At 37.9% G+C, this 20428-nt stretch overlaps 1 protein-coding gene across 2 annotated transcripts in view; it reads right to left on the reverse strand.

Annotated features, from left to right (window-relative positions):
* PRMT3 (protein arginine methyltransferase 3) overlaps positions 1–20428 on the reverse strand; it is a 131647-nt gene that overhangs the window by 70950 nt on the left and 40269 nt on the right. For both annotated transcript variants that reach the window (XM_023191503.2, XM_023191504.2), the window contains one exon: positions 14930–15029. In XM_023191503.2, coding sequence (XP_023047271.1) covers positions 14930–15029 — 100 coding nt within the window. The remainder of the gene's footprint in view (positions 1–14929; positions 15030–20428) is intronic.

A 20428-nucleotide genomic window follows, 5' to 3' on the forward strand; every position in this document is an offset into this window, starting at 1 on the left:
AGCTCAAACCTGTAATCCCAGCACTTTGGGAGGCTGAGGTGGGCAGATCACCTGAGGTCAGGAGTTCAAGACCAGCCCTGCCAACATGGCAAAACCCCATCTTTACTTGATAAAGCAATTATTATCTTAGGAACCAAGGTTTTCTGCATAGAAGTAAAGAGATGCAAGTATAAAATCAAAGACTTCAAGTAAAAATTCCATAATCTTACATTGAAAATATGAGTGTAGATTTGTGACTTTTAATATTTAAAAAGTTAATAACATCTGGTCTGTAGGAACCTAGATGATGGTCTTTACATATCATTTTCCAAAGAAAGACTAGGATTCTCGAATTCCAAGTTTAGGCAGTATAAAATGACCATAAAATATCTTCTAGTACCAGAAAGTAAAATCTGAATCATAAACATACTTATTTGATATTTTCTGTGTATTACTACAATATATCAACCTGTAATTCAGATATTATATTGAGGACTACTAGGGTTCGTTAAAGGAACACAAGAGACAAGAAAAAAAAGGGAGAGGTGAAACTACAGATTAAGAAATTTTAGACTTGATACCAAAGGCATGATCTATAAAAATAATTAATAAATTACACTTTATCAATATTAAAAACTTTTGCTTTATGAAAGACTCTGTTAAAAGGACAAAAGGACCTGCCACAGAGTGGGAGAAAATATTTGCAAACCACATATCCAATAAAGGATAAGTAAAAAGAACGGCCAAACACAACAGTAACCAGTGCTTGGGACATAGTAAGTACTCAGTGAATGCTTCAATATAATTTCAAATTTTTTCTTTGTAAAATTCAAGAAAAATTAATATTACTGTTTTAACATATAGTAGAATACTAACCATTTGGATAAAACCATATCAATTTATTCATCATCGCTGTACATAAAAGACATCCAGAACGACTGTTACTGCTTTTCATGCTCTTAAATGTGTATTTTTATGACAGAATCTCTTACTTTTGATGTAGTCCAATTTATTTTTTCTTTCTCTCTCTCCCCTTCTCCTTTTTTTGTATTTTCAGTAGAGACAGAGTTTCACTGCATTAGCCAGGATGATCTTGACCTCCTGACCTCATGATCCACCTGCCTCAGCCTCCCAAAGTGCTGGGATTACAGGCGTGAGCCACCGCACCCGGCCTCTCTCTCTCTCTCTGAGTCAGCATCTCGCTCTGTTGCCCAGGATGGAGTGCAGTGGTGCAATCACAGCTCATGCAGTCTTGAACTTCTGGGCTTAAACCATCCTCCTGCCTCAGCCAATCAAACTCCTGGGATTACAAAAGTAAGCCACTATCTTTTCTCTTAACATTAGTATTTTGGGGGTTTTGACTAAGAAATTTTCTCTATCCAAAGTCATAAATGTATCCCCCTTTTATTCTCTCCTAAGGCTCTTTTTCCATGTAGAACTTTACTCCACTTGGAACTGATTTCTTCGTTTTCTATGAAGTAGAAGTCTTATTTCTTTTTATTTTCCCCAGTAAGGATATTCAGTTGTTTCAGCATCATCCTTTCCTCACTACTCTGTAATACCACCTTTACCATAAATCAAGTGACCTTATGAGTATGGGTTACAAAGGTCTGTTTGTCAGTCTTTGCACAAGTCAAACACTATTTTAATTGCTGTATTATACTTTATAGCTTGATAATCTAGTACACCACGTCCTCCCACCTTATTCTCTTAAAAGTATACAGGCTGCTTTTGGGCTTCTTTTTCATTTACCTAAAAAGCTGATTTTTCAAACTCCACATAAACATGGTTGGGATTTTTACTGGATTGCATTACATCTACAGACTAATATGAAGAGAACTGACATCTTTACAATGTCTTCCAAACTTCAAACATGGTAATATGATCTCCACTTATTTACAGTATTTCATCAATTCTAAAATGGACACCTCCCCCAATACTACGATTTTTGAAACAGCAATGTATATTAAAATTGGTGGCTTTGGAGAGTGATATCAGCAAGGGCTGACTAGAAGCCACTAGCACTTGTCCCTTTCACAAAGACAGCAAGAACAATGAAATATACAACTATGTTAATGAAAATAACCTAGGGAGAGCTCTGGAGACATCAGTGGAGTAACAGAAAGCCTGGTGAGCACAAAAACTCAGGATGGCCACATAGAGAATGAAAGAAAACACCAGTCTCCTACCACCCCAAACCCCAGCCAGGATCAAGTGGGAATCAGGAGGAACTTCTCCCTGTGGCAAGGAGGTAAGCAAGAGGATCCCAGCAACCTCCATCAACACACTGGACATCTACAGACCTCACCACTGGGGTCACCTGCAGTCCTAATAGGCAATATACCAGCTGAGGGAGCTGCCTGGGGTCCAAAAAGCCGTGCTCTCCCAAGAGACACTGACACTGTGTCCTGCCCCCAGTGGCCTATGTGGCTACTCTCATCTTGGAACTGAAACTATGGCTGAAGTGTACCTTGCTTCAGGGACTAGTAGCCACAGCTCCCCTTCACCTCTAAGGCTAAGCTGCTGAACCACCCCAGTGTGGTGGTCCAACTTCCCCAGGCAGAGCTGTGAGCAGCTGTTACACACCCTTACACGTAGGGTCAAGCAGAGGTGGAGGCACTCCACCTATCCCTCTCCCCACCCCCTCGAGCTGGAGCTGCAGCAGTATACTGCCTCCTGGGAAGAGTACTGGGGCCACTCAGAGCAGTAACACCGCTCTGCCATCAGGGTTGAAGCAGTGCCCTGCATCCCAGGAAATGGTGCCTTGGCTGCCCAGAGAAGCCATGACCCCAGTACCTAAGCTGAAGTAGTACCCAGTATCATGAGAAATGGTGCCCGGGCCACCCAGAACAGTAATGCCCCACAGGCCTATGGTGAGGTGGCATATCACCCTCTGGCGAATCAGTGACCTGGCTAAGCTAAGTATCTGTGCATCCCAGGGCTGAGCTGATGCAGTATCCTGCATCCCAGGGAAACAAGAGCAGTGGCTGAGCTGAGACACCCCACCTTACACAACAACTCTAGTACCCTGCTTGCCTGAAGCTAGATTAACCCCCACGAGTCTGAGCTGCAGACACCCCTTTCCTTGGGAAGTAGAGTCATCACTGTGCCTTTAGGCCACCAGCTGCCCTTAGGGCCCAAATGACAGCTAAGCTCCACCATTCTGGGGTACCTGCTGCTGCTGCACCCAGCCTCACAGAGTCTGGGATACAGCCAACACCCACCATCCTAGTGTCTAGAGTCACTATTACACAGTGTACCCTGCTCCCCCAAGCCCAAACCTCCAGAACATCCCTGCTACCCCAGGGTCAGGCCAGTGCTGTGGCTTGAACTCCAAGGGTAAAACCACAGTTACAACTGAGCCGTCTGGTTCCGAGCTGCGGGAGGGTGATCATTGTCACAGATCCTGGTTCTTGTGGGAAACTTACATCCAACCCTGCCACAGAGGGTGAATCGGCACTCCAAGACCCAGGTGCCACAACAGGTTCATGGGACTCTGATTGCAGTACTGTGGCCGCACTGCAGCTCCAAGCACCACTGCTGCTGCTTATAGACCATGTCAGACCTAACAGCAGGGTCAGCTAAGTCTTCCTATTGCAGGAAAAATGAAAACAGGAGGATCTCCCAAACTGTTGCAACTGAGTACCTTAAAAACTATGCTGCTGCCACCACTGCCACAGACTTCTACAGCCTATACCACTGAGTAACTCATATTATTGCTGATGTTGAACACAGGTCAAGAAGCTGCGTAGAAGCTGTACCATTGCATCTACCTGGAAACAGAGTCACCACACCACTCCCAACTGGAACACTAAAACTCATCTACAGGTAGAAGTCTTTCCCTTTGGAACACTAGGAAGTCTGGAAAAGGCCATTGCTCCACCAGATGTCTACATCAAAAAAAAGTTGAATGATTTCAAATACAAAACCTAACGATGCATCTCAAAAAACTAGAAAAACAAAGTAGAAGGAAAGAAATAATAAAGGTCAGAGCAGAATTGAACAAAACTGAGACTTAAAAAATAGAAAAGATCAATAAGAAAACTTGGTTTTTAAAAAAGATAAGCAAAATTGACAAACCATTAGCTAGACTAACCAAGAAGAGAGAAAACACCAAAATAAATAAAATCAGAAACAGACATTAAAACAGATACCATAGAAATGCAAAGGTTTATTACAGACTATGATGAACAACCATATGCTAACAAACTGGAAAACCTAGAGGAAATGGATACATTCCTGGACACATACAACCTACCAAGACTGAACCAGGAATAGAAAATCTGAACAGAACACAAGTAACTAGATTGAATCTGTAGTAAAAAGTCTATCAAAGAAAAATTCAGGACCCGATGCCTTCACTGTTAAATTGTACCAAACATTTAAAGAACTAACAGCGACTACTCTCAAACTCTTCCAGAAAATCAAGAGTGGGGATTTCTTCCAAACTCATTCTAGGAGGTTAGCATTACACAGATCAGTTAAAGACACCAGCAAAAAGGAACTGCAGGCCAATATCCCAGATGAACACAGATGTAAAAGTCCTTAACAAAATACTAGCAAACTAAATCCTGTGGCACATCAGAAGATCACTTGCCATGATCAAGTGGGATTTATCCCAGAGATGCAAGGATGACAAAATGTACACAAATCAATAAACATGATACTTCAACAAAATGAAGGACAAAACCCATATGATCATCTCAAAAGACACAGAAAAAGCATCTGATAAAATTCAACATCGCTTCATGATAAATACTCTCAACAAGTTAGGCATAGAAGGAACATACCTCAACACAATAAAGGCCATCAATGACAAAACCACAACCAACAACATACTGAATGGGGACAAGTTCAAACCATTTCCTCTAAGAAATGGAATAAGACAAGGATGTCCACTTTCACCACTTTTATTCAACATAACACTAGCCAGAGCAATCAGGCAAGAGAAAGAAACAAAGGACATCCAAATTGGAAAGAAGGGCGACAAACTGTTCCTGTTTGAAGACGACATGATCTTACACAGAAAATCTAAAAACCTCTTGGAACTGACAAACAGATTCAGTAAAGCTGCATGATACAAAATCAATATACAAAAATAGTAGCACTTCTATACCAAGGGGAAGTAATAAAGAAATCAAGAAAGCAATGCCATTTACATAACTACAGTAAAATAAAATACTTAGGAATAAGTTTAAACAAAGAGTTGAAAGATCTCTACAATGAAAACTATAAAATACTAATGAAAGAAATTGAAGAGAACAGACCAAAAATGGAAACTCATCCCATGCTCATGAATTGGAAGAATTAATACTGTTGAAATAACCATACTGGCCAAAGTGATTTACAGATTCAGTGTAATTCCTATCAAAATAACAATGACATTCTTCATAGAAATAAACAACCCTAAAACTTGTATGAAACCACAAAAGATCCTGAATAGCCAAAGTGATTCTGAGCAAAAAGAGCAAAGCTGGGGGTATCACAATACCTGATGTCAACAAGCTATAGTAACCAAAACATCATGATATTGACATAAAAGCAGACACATAGACCAAAATAACATATTGGAGAACCTAGAAATAATTTCATACATCTACAGCCAACTGATTTTTGGCAAAGGTACCAAAAACATTCATTGGAGAAGGGACACTCTCTTCAATAGTTTGGGAGGCTGAGGCGGGTGGCTCGCTTAAGCCCAGAGTTCAAGACCAGCCTGGGCAATATGGCAAAACGCCATCTCTACTAAAAACACAAAAATTAGCTGGGTATAATGGTGCACACATTATATGCACACAATAATGGTTCACGCCATTCTCCTGCCTCAGTCTCCCGAGTAGCTGGGACTACAGGCACCTGCCACCATGCCCGGCTATTTTTTTGTATTTTTAGTAGAGACAGGGTTTCACTGTGTTAGCCAGGATGGTCTCGATCTCCTGACCTCGTGATTGGCCCCCCTTGGCCTCCCAAAGTGCTAGGATTATAGGTGTGAGCTACTGCACCCAGCCAAGATCTTAAATTATTAAACTAATAGAAGAAAACATCGGGAAATGCTTCAGGACATTGGTCTGGGCAAAGCCTTTGTGGAGATTATCTCAAAAGCACAAATAACAAAAGCAAAAATAGACAAATGGGATTATATCAAATTAAATAGCTTCTACAAAAAAATCCCATGCTGATGAGTAGGATCAATATCATTAAAATGGTCACACTGCCCAAAGTCATGTATAGATTCAACGCTATTCCTATCAAACTACCAATGACATTCTTCTATTTTAAAATGTACATGGAACCAAAAAACAGCTCAAATAACCAAGGCAATCCTAAGTAAAAAGAACAAAACTGGAGATATCACATTTCCTGACTTCAAACTATACCACAGGGCTACAGTAATAAAAAACAGCACAGTACTGGTACAAAAACAGACACATAGACCAATGGAACAGAACAGCAGGCCCAGAAATAAAGATACACACCCACAACCTTCAATCAGATTGAAGATCACAATCTAATCTTCAACAAAGCTGACAAAAACAAGCAACAAGGAAAGGACTCTCTATTCACTAAATGGTGCTGGGATAACTGCCTAGCCATATGCAGAAGATTGAAATTAGACCCCTTCCTTATAACATATACAAAAATCAACTCAAGATGAATTGAAGACTTAAATGTAAAACCCAAAACTATAAACACCCCGAAACACAACCTAGGCAATACCATCCTGGACACAGGAACAGGCAATGATTTCATGACAAAGACGCCAAAAGCAATTTCAGCAAAAGCAAAAATTGACAAATGGGGTTTAATTAAACTAAAGAGATTCTGCACAGCAAAAGAAACTATCAACAGAATAAACAGACAACCTATAGAATGTGAGAAAACATTTGCACACTATGCATCTGACAAAGGTCTAATAAACAGCATTTATAAGGAATTTAAACAAATTTATAGAAAAAGCAAACAACCCCATTAAAAGGTGGGCAAAGGACATGAAGAGACACTTTTCTAAAGCGGACATGCATGTGGCCAACAAGCATATGAAGAAAAGCTCAATATCACTGATCATTAGAGAAATGAACATCAAAATCACAATGAGATACCATCTCACACCAGTCAGAATGGCTATTATTAAAAAGTCAAAAAGTAGGCCGGGTGCGGTGGTTCATGCCTGTAATCCCAGTACTTTGGGAGGCCGAGGCGGGCGGATCATGAGGTCAGGAGATCGAGACCATCCTGGCCAACACGGTGAAACCCTGTCTCTACTAAAAAAATACAAAAAATTAGCCAGGCGCGGTGGCGGGTGCCTGTAGTCCCAGCTACTTGGGAGGCTGAGGCAGGAGAATGGCATGAATCCAGGAGGCGGAGTTTGCAGTGAGCCGAGACTGAGCTACTACACTCCAGCCTGGGCGACAGAGCAAGACTCTGTCTCAAAAAAAAAAAAAAGGTCAAAAAATAAGAGTGCTGGCAAGATTGAAGCGAAAAGGGAACACTTACACATTGTCTGAGTGTAAATTAGTTCAAACATTGTGGAAAGCAGTATGGTGATTCCTCAAGGAGCTAAAAACAGAACTACCAGGCCAGGTGAGGTGGTGCACACCTATAATCCCAGCACTTTGGGAAGCCGAGATGGACAGATCACTTGAAGTCAGCAGTTCAAGACCAGCCTAGCCAACTTGGTGAAACCTCGTCTTTACCAAATATACAAAAATTAGCCAGCATGGTGGCGCACGTCTGTAGTCTCAGCTACTTGGGAGGCCGAGGTTGGAGAACTGCTTGAACCTGGGGGGCGGAGGTTGCAGTGAGGCAAGATCGCGCCACTGCACTCCAGCCTGGGAGACAGAGGGAGACCCTATTTCAAAAACAAAACAAAACAAAACAAAAAAACAGAACTACCGTTTGATCCAACAATTCCATTACTGGGTATATACCCAGAGAAATAAAAATAAAAATCATTCTACCATAAAGAGCAAGATGTATGTGAATATTCATTGCAGCATTATTCACAATAGCAAAGATACGGAATTGGAACCAACCTAAACGCCCATCAGTGACAGAGTGGATAAAGAGAATGTGGCACAGATATGCCATGGAATACGATGCAGCCATAAAAAAGAATGAGCTTGTGTCTTTTGTGGGAACATGGATGGAGATGGAGGCCATTATCTTTAGCAAACTAATGCAGGAACAGAAAACCAAATACTACATATTCTCACTTACAAGTGGGAGTTAAATGATGAGAACTCATGAATACAAGAAGGGAACAACAGACACTGGGGTGTACTTGAGGGTAGAGGTTGGGAGGAGGGAGAGGAGTTAAAAAAAAAAAAACCAAAAAACTACTGGGTGCGGTGGCTCACGCCTGTAATCCCAGCACTTTGGGAGGCCAAGGTGGGAGGATCACGAGGTCAGGAGATTGAGACCATCCTGGCTAACATAGTGAAACCCTGTCTCTATAAAAAATACAAAAACTTAGCCGGGCATGGTGGCAGGTGCCTGTAGTCCCAGCTACTTGGGAGGCTGAGGCAGGAGAATGGCGTGAACCCGGGAGGTGGAGCTTACAGTAAGCCGCGATCTGCACCACTGCACTCCAGCCTGGGCGACAGAGCGAGACTCTGTCTGAAAAAAAGAAAAGAAAAGAAAAGAACTATTGGGTACTAGGCTTAGTACCTAGGTGATGAATAATTTGTACAACAAACCCCCAAAGCATGAGTTATTACCTAAATAACAAACCTGTACATGTACCCCCAGATCTGAAAGTAAAAAAAAAAAAAGCCACTAAAAAATTAAAGTTTCTGCACAGCAAAGAACACGATAAAGAGACAATCTGCAGAGTGGGAGAAAATATTTATAAATTATTTATCCAGCAAGAGATTAATATCCAGAAAATATAAAGAACTCAACAGCAAAAACCCAAATAATCTGATCAAAAATGGGCAAATAAACTGAATAGACATCTCTCAAAAGAAGACATATAAAAGGCCAGCAGGTACATTAAAAAATGCTCAACATTACTAATCATCAGGGAAATGCAAACTGAAATTATAATGTGATATTATTTCATGCCAGTTAGAACGGCTGTTATCAAAAAGACAAAAAAAGGATGCAAGGATGCAGAGAAGGGAAATTCATATACACTGTTGGTAAGAATATACATTAGTACAGCCATTATGAAAAAGAATATAGAGGTTCCTCAAAAAACTAAAAATAGAACTATTATATGATCCAGCAATCACACTACATATTCAAAGGAAAGGAAATCAGTATGTCAAAGAGGTGTCTGCACTCCCACGTTTATAACAGCACTATTCACAATAGCCAAGATATAGAATCAACCTAAGTGTCTATTAAGAGTTGAATGGACCAAAAAAAAAAAAAAAAAAAAAAAAAGTGGCGTATATACACAATATACAGTTTACAGAAGATATTTGTATTTATAATAAATGCTTGTGTGTCTACAAATGCAAGCTGTAAATTTGAAGGGTTTACTTTTACTCCCAAGGAGAAGTAAACAGTATTACTGACAAAATATTTTTAAGTTGTTACAGAATTTTAGAGTTTAAAATCAAAATTAACAAACATTTTGTGTTCTCTGAGGGATTACCTGAAAAATGTTTATAAGGGCAATTGATTCGTGTTCCTGAATAACTTAACCTTTTAATAATCATGATTAGAATACTTTATAACTTATTGAAGATTGAATAAAAGAAAGGCTAGGAAGTGCTTAAGAGCATAGACAAGAACAAAAATATAGATTATAAGACCAACATAATTATACACAAGGGACGTATTCTTAATTACAGTTCTATTCTCTTTGTTTTCGTTTTATTCTTGATTCAGATGTTAGCATATCTATGAAAAAATACGAACCACAATTTTTCTTTCGTTGTTCAAGTACTATAAATATCTCCCTGTTAACACTTAACAGTACTAGAAAATAGTACTGTGGAATGGGAATTTTATATTTTATCTAAAATTATTAGGCATTGTCAGCACTGCCTAAAAATTGTTTCCAAGGCAGCAAACTGAGAATTATGCTTGAAATATACATAAAATACATGTTGATTCAACTAACATTAAGAAAAATACCAAGAATACCCCAAATCCCAGTCACTCACATCCATCAGTTTACTTTCATACTTCTGCACACCAACCACAGACAGTCAATTAGTAAATGCTAGACATGGAAAGAGAAAGTCTTCTGCTTTTACAAAGGGCTGTAAGCGAGGGAGAAGCCCTAAGAATGTTCTTCCTCCAAGAATTAATATTCTTTATTTCATGTATATGATTATTTTCAACTTTTATTGAATTAGCTAGTGTGGTAGCTCGCTCATGAGTTACAGAGTACTTAAAAGTTTGTATAACTTTCAAAACTGAATAGCTAAATTATTGAGATCTTATGTGCCAGAAACTGTTCTAAGAAATTTGCACGTATTGACTCATTTAATCCTCACAAAAAACCTTATGAAGTAGGTAATACTGTTATTTTCATTTTATAGAGAAGGAAACTGAGGCATAGAGAGGTAACACGCCCAAGAATGGAGGTAGTTTGCCTATGGAGCAACATTCTTAACCCTGTCATATACTAACTCCATGTCTTTAATGTGCTGTACATAAAATTATAAAAGTCTGAGGCCAGCAAATTTCTGTCTGGGAACGTTCTCTTACAATTCACATTCTGTCATTTACTAATGCTAAGCCCTGTGGACTTACTCTATGTCCTTGCAAAGTCATGCTGAAAACAGAGAGGAAACACAACAACACCAAATGAGTCAATTTGGCTTACTGGGTCAGAATTAGGGATGCTTATTTTGAACAGTTTTATTACGCAGTCAGAGATAAGAAGCAATAAAGAACAGCTCTCAAAACAAGAACTTCTATTGGTAGACTAAAATGTAAAAAATGAGGACACATACACAAAAGGCAATATGTATTAACATATTCTGGGGATTAAACTGTTTACATTTAACTGAAACAATTTTGTCAAACAGAAATTCCATTTGATGAAAATGAAAATGTAGAGCATGAGGACTATAGTTAGTAATATTGTATTGTATATGAAACATTTCTTAAGAGAATAGATTTTAGGTGCTCTTATTACATACCGAAGACAGGTAAGTATGCGAGATGATGGACATGTTAATGTGACAGCAGTAATAATTTCACTGTGTAAATAAAAACAGCATGTTGTACACCTTAAATATATAAAATAAAAAGAAAACTTCTCTTAAATAAAAACAAAAATGAGAATATAAAATTAAAGGCAAGCCTAAAACTGGGAATTTGTTAATAAAAGCCAAGTGATCGTTTATTAAATAACATGCTAACAGCAATAATTTAGCTTTTAAAATTAGTCTTATCTAGAAAAATCTTCCAAAATAAAGACAAAAATTCATGAACAGGCGCAGACTAAAAACATATTTAGATTCAGCCATGGAATAGTTAGTGGACCACAAAAGAAGAAAACAGATGTACATCTCTGCAATATATGATTTCTACATTGCTATACTGGATTACACGTCCATTAAACATCTGTGCCCAATTCTGGAGGGTATATTCCATTTTTGTCTTTCCTTGTTGGAAATACTTGTAAAAAGAGAAAAAAAATGCTTAACCATGGTTCATTCTAGATTTTTGCATCCTTATTATGTTGTATGTAAAAAAAAAACAAAGGAGTCTATGCAATTTAAGTGTAAAATGCTGGTTCATGAAAATGTGGCTACAGATTTAAAATAGTTGTTTACCATTTGCCTACTGTTTCAGCCAATGTGCCTGAAATATGGAGGATAAATTTTGGAAAGCATACCTGCCCTTTGTTTAATTATGTAATTAATGTTTTCCAGTTTCTCAAATCAAAAATCCTAATGAAAGTACTAAATAAAGTTAGGGACTTGTAGGATTAAAAGATACCATAAATGATATTTCCAATCCACAAAGATGATTGAAAATAATTCAGCACAAGCCTTAAGGCCTTAAATGCAAATTTCACTAGAGAATTAAGGCCATCCAGAACTGACTGCCATAAGTTCAGCGTCCAATGCCCCCACCTAGAGCACTTAAAATAGTTGCTAGACTTCAACTCGCTTAAAACAAGGAAAGGCAGACAGTAAGATAATGCAAATGCTTAAAAGTAACACCTTTGTGGCGAGGAAGAAGAAAAGTTCCTAGTTATCCCTTCCTGGACACACTGATTTGTTTTTCATTACTGGCTTCCAAGCATCTTGGCTTCCAAACAACTGGCTCCTTTCATCTCAGGCTCCAGTGACTCCAATGACTGCCTTCCTGAAGAAGGGAGAGATCTTACCCAACCAATGCTCTAAAGTGAAAGGTGTTCTTTTAGTTCAGTTAGAGCAAGAGTCCCCAACCCCCAGGCCATGGACGGGTACTGGTCCATGGCCTGTTAGGAACTGGACTGTGCAGCAAGAGGTGAGTAGCAGGCCAGCACTACCACCTGAGCTCTGCCTCCTGTCACATCAGCAGTGGCATTAGATTCTCATAGGAGTGTGAACCCTATTGTGAACTGTGCATGTGAGGAATCTAGACTGTATGCTCCTTATGAGAATCTAATGATGTAAGATGGAATAATTTTATCCTGAAACCATCCCATCCCTATCCCCCAATCCATGGGAAAACTGTCTTCCATGAAACTGGTCCCTGGTGCCAAGAAGTATGGGGACTGCTGAGTTACAAGTACAAACTAGGAAAAGAGAAACCACAAAAGCTGTCTAAAATAGAGGAAAATTAATGTCAAAAGTCACTTACACAGAGGATAAAAGATATGAGAAGTCATCAAGAGAGTGAGACAACCAGACTTTATAATGCCCACAAGTTTGTAATTCCTAGGCTACTGCTACAAGAACCCAGGGCTGGGGTTGCACAGTGGATGCTGGAATTACAGCATGCCTGTCCAGTGGGAAATGGAACCACAAAAGAAACAGCTTTTGCCAGCAACACACTAGAGATAAAGAAGGGAAGAAATGCCCTGGCTTCTCCCTTTCTTAAATTTTGGGAGATTTAGTGTTTCTAGTGTTTCCCATTGGGTTCCCCAAACTCAGTAGAAGTCAGCCATCACTGGAGCTTCGGAAAGGCAGCCTGCAGGGTTAGCCCTCCTTAGTACAGAAGAAAGCAGAAGGGTACAAAATGGATTCCAGTACAACTTTCAACAGTACAACTTTCAAAGTTCACATCATAAAGACAATCTCATGAATTCATTCAATCCAGCTAACTGCAGTTATTAAACCAGCTGGTTCTAAGGTATCAATTGCATATTAATAATTCTAGATCATCTTTCAGATTTGGAAGTGAAAAATCCTAGAACATCAATATCCAGAAGTATAATTCTGCTAGGCAGAGCAAGAACTATCCCATTAGTTATTGTAATCAGATATATAATAATGTTCAACTGAGGTAACAGGTTTGGACAAGTCTTTCTTTTGGTTTGCCTATAAAGTCTATTTTGGAGTAATTTAAAAGATGCATTTTCCAAGAAGAGTAAAATATACAGCATAAACTATTTAACATTCTTGTCAAGTATATGCCTCAAATGTGCTTTCTCGGAAGCATCTTTTCATAGTCTTTAAAGAAATGTTACATTTTTAATTCATATCTACTCTTTCAATTCATGAGAAATCAGAGTGCTGATACAAATTCTTTGGTGTGAGAATATTAATATTGTCACTAAAGGTTGTTTAAGGCCAATCTTAGCATTAAAAAAAAATCAGCATACTGTTTCACATACAAAATTGTAACCGTCAACAACTGTGACTGTCATCAGCTCTAGACTGGAACTCCCTACACTACTACATTAGATCTGAATATTCCAAAAGTTCCTTGAAATGTCTATTTCACCAGGATTATAACTATGTTTATTTAAAATTTATAAAAAAATATAAAGCAAAACTCATTGTTTTAAAATTTTTTGATAAATTTATTTTATGAAAATATATCTACCAAATAGAACTTTAAGGAAAAAAAATTTCAAAATAATGTAAAAATCTTTATTAGAAATACTATCCAGTTTATTTCTGTCAAATTGACATATCAGTAAGTAAAATCAGCTGTCAAGTACAATTTTTTTTTTTGAGGTGGAGTCTCGCTCTATTGCCCAGGTTGGACTGCAGAGGTGTGATCTTGGCTCACTGCAAACTCTACCTCCTGGGTTCAAGCCATTCTCCTGCCTCAGCCTCCCAAGTAGCTGGGATTACAGGTGCCTGCCCCCATGCCTGGCTAATTTTTGTATTTTTAGTAGAGATGGGGTTTCATCATGTTGGCCAGGCTGGTCTCAAACTCCTGACCTCAGGTGATCTACCTGCCTCAGTCTCCGAAAGTGCTGGGATTACAGGTGTGAGTTACTATACCCAGCCTCCATTAATTTTATTTTCCATATATTTAAAAATAAATATTCTGTCTTGACTCAAGATTTCAACAGCAAATTATGAAGCTATGTAACATATCTTCCTTTTATTATTTCAATAACAGCAATAAATTCTATTTTACGTGATAATGGACATTGATTACTTGGCCCAACAGATTAGAAAGATAGGACATTCAGTATGATAACAGTGGCAGTATTTTGTTAATTTTGATGAAACAGTCCTAATAAGTTCTTACTAGTCCCTGAAGGCTTTCAGGCAAACACTTAGATATGTAAAACTTAGAAAGTAGAAAAATAATTTATTAGGATTTTTAAGATAAAAAGGATAATTTATCACTTTTTAAAGATTATGAATAGCCAATAAATAAGTGCCATTTCAGAATAAACTACTGTAAGAAGACTGTAGCTATTTTTTAAAATTACACATTACAGTATCTAATGTAGCTATTTAAAAAATAATGTCACCATTCTGCCATGTATCAAATATAATTAAATTCAGGAAAACTATTATCTTATTCATTACTTTAAAAAAGTTTTTTCATTTTACCAATGAAAGTAGTTTTTTCTGTAAACACTCACCATCCACTCAGATATAATAACATCCACTTTTTCTACAGGAAGATGAACTTCTTCAATCTTTCCTTTAATTAGTGTAATAGTATCTTCAAGTTTATTTAGTCTGAAAATTATCATAATGAATTAGATTAGTAGGTTAAACAGATTCTGAAAGCTAGTTATATTACATAATTTTTTGCCAACAACTCGTTTTGTGGGACAAAAAAGTATTTCAATCAAAGTTTAGTTGTTCTTTGGACACTATATTTTATGGTTACTCCATGAATGCCCAAAAATGTTTCTGGTTAATATGGCAATACAGTGAACCAATATTTAAAACTTGAGTTTGAAAAGAAATCCAAATTTTATCAAGAATAACATGTCAATGAAGTTATATGTCTTTAAAACAAAAAACAACACAAAGGTGAACACAGACATACAAGACATACAAAAGTATGGTTTAAAGGGAAATAGTGTGTCTGTCATAGGGCTGAGAGAATTTGAAGCCCGAAGCCCCTAATTTAACCCTCAGATTCTCTGGCATTTGTTAGCTATGTGATCTTCACCAACATTTTAAGTAATTCCATTGAGCCTGTGCTGCTCAGGTGTAAAAGAGAATACTGACCCTATTTACTTCACAGGCTATTAAGAGGATCAAATACTTGTGAAAGATATACATGTATCTATAAACAATAACGACACTATCAACAACAAAACATTAAGTGTTACATAAAACCTGAAATCCTATCACTATCAAAAATTATTTAACCTTGACCAGTGGCAATCATTAGATGTTTTTATACACTTGCGAATAAGATTGGCAATATTTTCAACCTCCGCTTCTTTTGTAATATGAAACAACAGTTAATTTCACAAAGGTGAATGTAAGCTGCTGGTTAAGTTTATATCTGATTAATAAATTCTGAATTCTCAGAATGTACATTTTAACTACAGAGGATTTTTTTCCTCCATCAAAGAAGAAATTGTCGCTCCTTAACTTCATTGGGTATTATTTATATACAATTCAATGCATTCATTTTAGGTTAATTTTGTTAAATTCTGAAAAACAGATACTTTGTTGACCACCACCATCAATATACAGAACATTTCCTCTTCCCGTAAAGATTAGTGCCCATTCTGAGAAAACCTCCCCATCCACAAGCAACCACTCATTTTCTTTCTTTCATTATATATTAGAGTTGTGTTTTATAGAGTTTCATGCTAACAGAATCGTATTGCTTCTTTTTGTGCCTGGCTTCCTTCGATAAGCATGACACATTTTCAGTTTCACGTATGCTTTTGTGTATATTAGTTTGTTCCTTGCTACTGCTGGGTAGTATTCTACCACATGGATAAATCACAATTTGGTTTATACATTCACCTGTGTATGTAATTCTGGATTGCTTCTAGCTTTGGAACATAATGAATAAAGCTGCTATAAACATCTGTGTATAAGCAGAATTGCTCCATCAAATGGTAGTGTATATCTAACTTTTTAAACAAACTGCCAACTTGTTTTACAAAGCATATAAACTATTTGACATTTTAAGTAATACATGTGCATTCCTGTTGCTTCACATCCTTGCTTCACTATTGTTGATCTTTGAAACTTTCATTGTGTAGAAAGAATTCATTGTGGTTATAAATTGCATTTTCCTAATGATCAAGCATTTTTTCTAGGCTTGCTTGCCATATTCCCAAGTCTTCTTTTGTTTGAATCTTTTGCCCATTTAAAACATCAGGTCAGTTGAATTCTTTTTTTTTTTTTTTTTTTTTTTTTAAAGACAGGGTCTCACTCTGTTGCCCAGGTTAGAATGTGGTGGTGCAATCACAGCTCACTGCAGCCTCAACCTCTCCCAAGCTCAAGTGATCCTCTCACCTCAGACTCCTGAGTAGCTGGGACTACAGGTGTGTGACACCATGCCTGGCTAATATTTGTGGTTCTTTGCAGAGATGGGGTTTCTCTACATTGTGGCTGGTCTCAAACTCCTGGGCTCAAACAATCTACCTGCCTCAGCCTCCCAAAGTGCTGGGATTGCAGGCATGAGCCACCACGCTCAGCCCAGTTGTATTCTTATTTCAGAATTGTAAGAGTCCTTTACATATTCTGGATACAAATTCTGTCAGATTTATGTACAGTGAATAATTCTGCCATACTGTGGCTTGGTTCTTAATTTTTTAAATGGTATATTTCGAAGAGCTAAAGTTTTTAACTTTGATAAAGACCTACTTATCATTTTGTTCTTTTATGGTTCATGCTTTTGGTGATATATCTAAGCAATCTTTGCCTATACCAAATACTTCACCTATGTTTTCTCCTTAAATGCTTCTGTTTTCATTTCAGTTAATTTTCCCATATGTACCTTGTTCATTTTCCCCCATATCAATAACTATTGATACAGTGTTGAAAAAACTTTGTTCGACAGACTATCAACAGCGATAGTTTCAACGTTGTTGGGAAAACTATCACTAACTTATGGAATTACTTTGATATCTTTGTCAAAAACAACCATGTATGTATAGATTTATTTCTGGACTTTCAATTCTGCCCCCCAAATTTAGATGTGTATTCTTATGCCAATATAACACTTTCCTGATTACTATAGCTTTAAATTCAGCCAAGAAATTTGATAGTGTACATCCTTAAAGTTTATTCTTTTTAAAAATCCTTCTGGCTATTCTTGATCATTTGCACTCCCATATCAATTTTTTTGTTGTTGTTGTTGTTGAGATGGAGTCTTGCACTGTCACCCATGCTGGAGTGCAGTGGCGCGATCTTGACTCACTGCAAGCTCTGCCTCCCGGGTTCACGCCATTCTCCTGCCTCAGCCCCCCGAGTAGCTGGGACTACAGGTGCCCGCCACCACGCCTGGCTAATTTTTTGTATTTTTAGTACAGAAAGGGTTTCATCGTGTCAGCCAGAATGGTCTCGATCTCCTAACCTCGTGATCCACCTGCCTCGGCTTCCCAAAGTGCTGGGATTACAGGCGTGAGCCACTGTGCCTGGCCTTTTTTTTTTTTTTAAAGAGAGTGTCTCACTCTGTCACTCAGGCTTAGGTGCAGTTGTATGATCTGTAACCTCAAATTCCTGGGATCAAGAGAATTTTTTGGAATTGATAAAAAGCCTTAAGCCACAGACAAAAGTAATCCAATGAATCTCAAGACTAAATTTTTAAAAATCTTTAACACTTAAACAAATCAGAGGCAAAAAATCAACAAAGGCAAATTGTCTTCAATGGAGTAACAATTGTTCTGATACGTGACTTCTTAATAGCAACAATGAAAGCCATAGATAGTAGAATATCACCAATGAACCAGGTAAACCTTTTCTTAAACTGCTGAAGTAAAAATATTTTAGACTTGCAGGACATATGATCTCTGTTGCAACTATTCAACTGCTATTGCTGTGTGAAAGAGGCAATAGACAATATATAAACAAAAAGGCCCAGCTGTGTTCCAGCTTTACTTACAAAAACAGGTAGCTGGCCCATGTACTGAGGTTTACCAACTCCTGTACTACTGCCAATGAAGAATTCTGTATGTACAGAAATATATCTCCTAGAATTATAGGCAAAATACGTTTCAGACCAACAAACAACATTCTGTTTGGCTACTGACATAAATGTACAATGAAGGAAATACTAAAAAATTAGTTCAAGAAGAAAACTGGTCCTAGATGGTCAGGGAAAAAGGAAGAAATGAGAAAAGCAAATGGATATATGCAGTGAGTCAATACATAGATCAGAGTGTCAAATCTAACTCACACGAACCAGAGATCTTACCCATATAATAGAGGGAATCAGGAAGTCCAGACTAAGAGATTTGGGATATTAAGAGCAGCTGCTTTAGTCCTTCCTTCCCTATATGAGCTACACGATCTCTGGCCCGGAGTAGAAAAGGTCTGCAAATGGGGTGGATGGATTATCAATTCACACAGTAAGAAGCCTCGCTCTATGTGCCAGATTAATCCCTACTTCTTCTGAGTCTCCTGATTGCCTGTACCTTTGAAATTATTAATAAAGTTTAAAACTGGGTAATCTCTCTCGGTAATATTGGGTAATCAGGTTCATGTGTGTCTGACTTGAAACTATGTTAGCTCAGAATGGTGCTGTGTGCAGGACTCTCTTGCAGACCCATGAGTCACAAAGGCTAAAGGATTTCTTTAGCCAGAAAAAGGAATTTAAAAAAAAAAAACTGGCAGAGGATTGAATCCTAGGATGTTTGCCTACCTAACCTTGGTAGGAAATGGCAAGATTTAGAGAACTAGCTAGTGGACTGATAGGGAATAGTATGCAGAGGGGAAGATAGTGAAAAATCCCATTCTCTGGCTGTTACTGGTTTCTAATAAATGTCAGTCCTTTCAAAGAGGAAATTGTGGCAAGAGAGTTTTTCCTTTCACTGAAAGACCTTCTTATGCTTTACATCTACCTGGAAAGATGAAGTATTCACTAGGAAAGTAATGAACTTAAAACTATGAGTTGCCACAAAGACAATGCAAACAGCTAGAGGACAAGTTTTGGGGACTACTATGTTCTGAGAGTATTCAGTAAAAAAGAAAAGAAACTGTTTTACAGAGAAATACCAGAAAATCCTGGTGATTCACTAGTGGCATAAACTCTCAACATTTACTACTGGCATAAATTCTCAGAATTAACAAACAGGGAAACACATCACTTACTTCATATACTGCTGAGTAGAAGGGGTAACTGGATTGATGATTGATCCCCAAGTGGCTGTGAAGAGATTCTTCCAGGTGGTATGACAACCAATCTGCTACAGTGAGTAAAAGCAGGACTGCAGCATACCTACCCCAAGAGAGGTAACTGCCATACTCTCTTCCCCACATATAAAGCAAACAGTCCTTCTGAAGGAGTAGGCATGCTAGGAGTACAACTGAACTTAGATTGGCTTTATAACAATAAAATTTAATGCTATGGAGAGAGGTGACGATGTATGTAGAAATTAGCAACTCTCCATTCTCATATACTTTATGTAATCTTACAATTAGGAGGCCAAGAGAATATTCAGGAGGCACTATCTGATTGACTGGCTCAGTTAACAAGCATGAGGCCCACATAAAGTTTTTAACATAGAAAGGAAAAGGAAAATCAATGAGAGGAAAGAAAGGACAAGGGGAAAAAAACCCAGCTCATTGAGAAGAACTCAATGGTTTTTGAAAAACGATGTAAAAAAGAGAAATTAGATGAGGGTTCTACGAAGAAATTATTAACAACCTTTATAGAGGACAGGTCAAATCCTGGTGGTCATTAAGGGTTTTTAGAGACTTATTCTTTGCATAAGTGATTGCAGAAAACAACAAAAAGACACCTGAGAAATATATGGAAAGGAGATAATGATCAAGGTCAGAAGGTGGTGGGGAGGAAGAAATTAAAACAGCTGACCCATGATTCACAGCCAACATTTATTGGGGGATGTGCATCCCCCAGGGTGAATTTTCCATTTAAAGTGACTTAATGTCCTTGCATTGTCTGGGAAGAGGTTAAAAATATTAACAATAGGCCA

The sequence above is a fragment of the Piliocolobus tephrosceles genome, chromosome 13 (assembly GCF_002776525.5).
Source record: "Piliocolobus tephrosceles isolate RC106 chromosome 13, ASM277652v3, whole genome shotgun sequence".
NCBI lineage: Eukaryota > Metazoa > Chordata > Mammalia > Primates > Cercopithecidae > Piliocolobus > Piliocolobus tephrosceles.